Here is a 6,000-nt window from a genome sequence, read left to right as displayed (position 1 = left end):
TGCTGAAATTTGATTGTGGTGCTGAAATTTCACAAACTGTCCATTTTTGGCTTCTCTAGCTGAGATAAAGCGTTTTTGGTCACTAACAGTAAAAAAGCTTAAAACTCAAAATTTTGAACTGCTTCCTGCTTCAAACAACCAGATTTACTGTTTCTCAGCATTTCCAAGTTATATTAAGCAAATTATGCTGAAATTTGATTGTGGTGCTGAAATTTCACAAACTGTCCATCGATTGTGGTGCTGAAATTTCTGAAATTAAAAAAAGCTTAAAACTCAAAATTTTGAACTGGTTCCAGCTTCAAACAACCAGATTTACTGTTTCTCTGCATTTCCAAGTTATATTAAGCAAATTATGCTGAAATTTGATTGTGGTGCTGAAATTTCACAAACTGTCCATTTTGGCTTCTCTCGCTGAGATAAAGCGTTTTTGGTCACTAACAGTAAAAAAGCTTAAAACTCAAAATTTTGAACTGGTTCCAGCTTCAAACAACCAGATTTAGCAACCATATTGCGGAACTGTCGCATCTGAGCTCATTATAACAGCTACTTCTCTGTGTAATGCTGGTAAAAATGTGTTATCAAATAGCACTGTGCGCTTGGAAATTACATAATACTGCCCCTTTAAATAATAATAAAAAAAATGCCAGAGTGACATTAAGAGATTTTTAGGGATAACATTTGCAACACCAGTGGCTTCATTAAAAGTAATTACTTCATTTTTGTATTCGCAAGACAGTCTAAATTTTCTCTTTAACTGTACACAGTTTTACAAATAAAAATATTTGCGGAGAAATCCTGAAAGCAGAATTTGGCTAAAGATGAATACAAGAAGAAAATGTATTGTGACCAATAATATACATTTTTAATGGTTTTTTTTTTTTTTTTTTTTTTTTTGCATCCAACAGTGAAGCAGTAACAGAACAACAGCAAAAACATCCTTTCATTGTATTTGGTATCCACCACCTGATCCAAAGAGCAGGTGAGACTACTGGGCTGGGGGGGCCACAGCTTTACTTTCCTTCATCTACCATGTACCACTGCAACACTACTCCCTTTATTCCTGTGTTCGCAGGTGGAGAAAACCCATTGCATGAGAAGCAGAAGGTCTGGTGAGCAATTCAAAGGTTCTACAATATTTGACGAGAATTAAAGAAAAGGGGCATAAGGATTGACTTGTTCCAATTAAAATATAAGGAAGCTCCACATTTTTGACCCATCTGTTGCAGAGTGTTTATGCAACTTCTTAAGCCCACAGAGATGTGTTAAAACATAAGCATCACAAGTGAAATGGTCTAGCAGGTGGAATGCTTGGAAAAAGGTGTACAACAACATATTGGAGGCAAAGCTTAAGACTTTTTTCATTCATTAAGAAATAATAAAAACAACACCAACACTACAGTGTTAACTCAAGGCATTTTTACTCATGTTGTAGATACAGTCTAAACTTGTTGGCCTGGCCTAAATTGTACATGCCACCAGTCATTTCCCTACACAGATACAGAGGTCTTCAACATTTGCTCTAAACAGCATCAACTCAGCCAGTTTCAGGATCAACTGAATCTAAAATTAAATGGATCACAAATGGTTTCCATAAACATCAACTGCAGGTATAGATGCCAGAACTTCCAAAATATAGTCTTCATATTGTTGCACTGTGACAGAAATGATGCATGACAATGATTCACAAAGCAATGAACTTTTTTCTGTCAAAGTGTCAATATTTAAGAGGGAACAAATACTTTCACTGATTTTAATTTGAGTAATAAATGAAACAGCATTTCATGATGCCATTACACAGTTTAACCACCAGAGGGCAACAAAATGGTGCAAAATAAAAAGCTGGGTATAATTTTTGGCACAATTTTGTACAGGTCAATGCAAGCAGGTCACATCTAGTTCACAGCAAACATGTTCTCCTGTACAATACAGTACTACTGACAGAACTAAAATTAAAAACATGAGCATATTCCACTACTATAAAAACAGGCCTGGTGAGGGGTTATATTTTGTAATTTGAAAATATTCAATTGCTTTTATAAATATTGTACGCCGTATTATTTGAGTCCGTTATGTTTCTGTGGGATAACGACACCAGCAGCTCTGCAGGTCAGATGAGATTCTGGTTTGACGGTGGCTCGGTTAGTTTGAAAGAACAAAACGTGTGTATGTTGCTGCAATGAGATGCACAACAAATTAGAGTGGTAGAAAGCCCAATGGACAAGCTGACAGGCTCCCAATAGTCACACACACGTGCACATCTTTGGTCCCCTTGGTTGTGCCCTTAAAGGTACAATAGTTTATGAAGCACGTTTAAGTATGGCTCCCCCTACAGTCCTTTAACTGTAAGCTGGTAGTCTTCAGTGGAGTATTTGGGCACCCAGAGATTTTGTTTGTGAACACGCCTGCTCTCTGTCACACACATACATGCACAGACACACGCATACACATTTTGCACATGAGATAGGTTCCTCTTCTCACTTCCTTGTTAACATAGGTGTGTTTCAGAGTTAATGACTGGGTGACAAAGCAAAAACAAATGGCTACATAATCATACACATTAGCATACAAATTGTTGATATTTTAATGAAGCCATGTCATACTGAGCTGAGGAAAAACAACTGAAAAAAAGAGACACGTGAAGCCTGTTGCATGTGTAACAACATACCCGCTGGTTTTAACACATTCCACTGTTGTTTTTCTCACGCCAACAAGCACTTCAAAGCAGGAGTTTATTGATGTCCACTCCAATAAAAAAAAGTTACAAGAAGCCTTCAACTTAAAAGTACAATGTGTTGTACTAGTTAACTGGATGAGTGTGGAAAAATAGCCAACTGTTTCCATCTGTGACGACAGAAGATGTGATAAGAGCAAGTACTTTTTGCAGGACTCGCAGACTGCCAGGTACACACTCCAAGAAACATGGTTTTGTATCAGAGAACTCCATGTCCCTCCAACTTAACACCCCCCCCCCCCAAACATCTTCTGGTTCTCAGCATGAGAAGATAAAGGCGAGTGAGCCAGGAGCATCGGCTGTGTGTAGGTTTCCTCCTCCTGGAGAAATGCAGCATGATGTTCTGAGTCTGTGAACACATGAGCTTTAATGGTCGTATCTTTTTGCTTTTCATATGACTACATGTGTGTCTGTGCGAATACTGGTAGCTGCAGAGACAATCAAGTCAACCAACCAGCCGGTGATGGTCACATTACTCTACTTGACTAATTCACAGTGAGCAACAGAAGCATCACATTGGGGCTCTTGTTTGTGGTCTCACCAGACTAAAACCTGGTTTATTTTTCTTCTCCATTTTGAAATAAGTTTGGTGGGGGAGGGGGCAGAAGGAAGTTAGCCAAGACATGGGCGATGGGGGCCAAGACTCTGAGCCTGTAGGAATGCCTGGACCACCTCTTGGGTCTGCTGGGGGGTCGTGTTGACGTCCTCCAGAGCATCTGCTACAGCGAATTGTCGGTCCCTCAGTCGGTTCCAGTTGGACAGTACATTGTGGTATTCAAACACTTTCTCATAGTTCCCCACAGAGTTGTAGAGTTTGATCAGGCCTCTGTAGTCATACTCCAGCCCACTGTAACCTTCGCCAAACAACTTCTTCCCTGTGAAGAAAAGTGAAAAAAAGGTTTTATGGCAGATAACTAAGCAGTGATATAGCTTTCAATATGGAACCTGCAAAAACAGGAACAAGGAGGCTATGACAAAGAAATGGACTGACAGAGACAGATGGGATGATAAATGGGAAGTATAGATAGATCTAGAGTAACAGGTGAAAGGATAAAGAGATGAATGGATAAATAAATGTGGTAACAGAGATGGATGGATACATGCAATGAAAAACAGAATAAAAAATGTGACACAATAAGGCTAAGGCTTTAAATTAAAGCTAAAGATTTCACTTTCAAACCAAAGATCTCCTAGTGCATCACATTGCAATGATCACTACCAAGGAATCATCATTGGGATGATGAAAAACTGTTTTCTAGATATATTTTTTACAAGTTCCATGAAATTTAAACACCAGCAAGACAAAATGTTTAGAAAGACTCCAGTGGAGTTAGAAGTCCTGGCAGAGTGTATGAACTGCACACCATCCAGAGAGTTAGGCAGTTCAACAACATTTAGCATCCTTGTTCCTTAAAGGGAGCAAATGGGACTACTCCAATACGCTCCCTCAGACTAGCCAGCAGCTATCAGAAAACATCTGGTGGAACTGTCGCATTTGCTGAGCTCATTATAAGAGCTACTTCTCAGTGAAGTAAAAATAGTAACCCCCTGTTGTACAGGGGTTAATAGAGGAGCCATGTTGTGATGTCATTCTGAAGGAACATGAAATTATCCCTTCTCTGCAGTAAATTTACTGAAACAGAGAGAGTGAAGACGGAGGACACAAAGCAAGGGTGTATATATATATATATAGATAGATATATAGATATAGCTAGTATAAATAAAACTGCAGTTCTGAAGAGGAATTGCATGTTTTGTTTTGCACATTTGAATGGTTGCTGATAGAGATTAAAGGCTTTCTCAAACATGCATGAAGAAATCAAAGAATAACCCCAGGTATGTTTTTGATGAGAGAATGACATATGAAGCTGAAAAAAGTAAATTTGCCATAACGCTGCCCCTTTAAATGATAAGGTTTCCAGACTGCATCTGTCCACCCGGGTCACTAACAAAAGCCAGTAAATATATCCTAGACACTGGATTATCATGTAATAAATGTAACTTTAAAACCAGATCTTCAAATATCACTAAAATGTTTAGTAAATTCAAAATTGAAGCATTGATCAATCCTAACAAAGACCATGTTAAAAAAAAAAGATAAAAAGAATAAAAAATAAAATAAAATAAATAAAATAAAAAGACATCTGAAACCATGTTTCCATGGTACTGACCAATAGCAATAGAGCGCAGGTAGAGCCTCTCTGCGTCCTCGTACTGGTTCATGTCGTAGTTGTAGAGGGAGGCCAGGTGGCCCACAGAGAGCGCCACCTCATAGTCCTCATGGCCCAGGAGCTGCTCCTTGATCTGGATGGCTTTGATGTGCATCTCTTCTGCCTCCTGATGGCACATTTACACAAAAAACAGACCCAGTTGATATGTAAGGAATGAAAATTATTTCCTGGGCTTATCCATCCAGTATAACAAGAGCTGCAGAGGGAAATGGGGTCCTAGCCACAATCAGGGTTTATAAACATGAAAGCGGTCCAACAGGTAACCTGCCAGAATCCAGAAGCTCCTTCTCCAATACACCAAACTTAAGAGAAAACAGCTTTTTATGAAAATGTACTTAGACGCTGAACTTAAAATGCTATTTTAAAGTGAAGTTAAGCCTGTTGCAATAATCACGCAATAAATTAAATAAAACTTGATAATTTACATTCTGATTGATATTTTTGTAGGGGTAATTTTGTTCATAGACTTCATAAGCCAATTCATTTATGGCTTCCGTGGTGTGTTGTTTTTATTTCATTTTTATTATTGTCTGTTTCTGGTGTTTTATTTTGGATATCTAAAATATCTTCCACTTCTAATCTATACAAGGTTAAATTTTATTGATCTTTGAGATGGAAAACTTGCATCATTGTTCCATTATTAATATTTTACTTGAAAATTGTCTCAAAAACAATTCCATTATTTATTGCAATAATTTTGGGACAATTTATTATCCAGCAAAATTTGTCATCATGACAGGCCTACATAAAGTCAGAAACAATATATTCAACAACATGACTAACAGGAAGGCTAAACAGAGCACAGCACCAGTGCTAAGTTTCAGTTTGCCTGTCAGAACATGCTGGACCCCAAAATGCTGCCAGCTTCATTGGAATCACTGTAATGGCAAGGATCCACTTTAGCGAGAATAAACACAGTAACTGCTGTTTTAGTAATACTAGCTATGCTAACCATTACTAAAAGATGCATAAGCAACTTACAGTATAAACACAATCATTTTGTCTTGTTTATTTTATAGTTGATTCTTGTAATAATTG

At 37.9% G+C, this 6,000-nt stretch overlaps 1 protein-coding gene across 2 annotated transcripts in view; it reads right to left on the bottom strand.

Annotated features, from left to right (window-relative positions):
- Positions 1-1,401: 1,401 nt before the first annotated feature.
- appbp2 (amyloid beta precursor protein (cytoplasmic tail) binding protein 2) overlaps positions 1,402-6,000 on the bottom strand; it is a 25,052-nt gene continuing 20,453 nt past the window's right edge. For both annotated transcript variants that reach the window (XM_044118565.1, XM_044118564.1), the window contains exons 12-13: positions 4,903-5,068; positions 1,402-3,606 (exon numbers count right to left, since the gene is read on the bottom strand). In XM_044118565.1, coding sequence (XP_043974500.1) covers positions 3,344-3,606; positions 4,903-5,068 — 429 coding nt within the window. In that variant the 3' untranslated portion in view covers positions 1,402-3,343. The remainder of the gene's footprint in view (positions 3,607-4,902; positions 5,069-6,000) is intronic.

Source organism: Gambusia affinis, linkage group LG06 (genome assembly GCF_019740435.1).
Source record: "Gambusia affinis linkage group LG06, SWU_Gaff_1.0, whole genome shotgun sequence".
Lineage (NCBI taxonomy): Eukaryota > Metazoa > Chordata > Actinopteri > Cyprinodontiformes > Poeciliidae > Gambusia > Gambusia affinis.
This window is presented reverse-complemented; position numbering and strand designations above follow the sequence as displayed.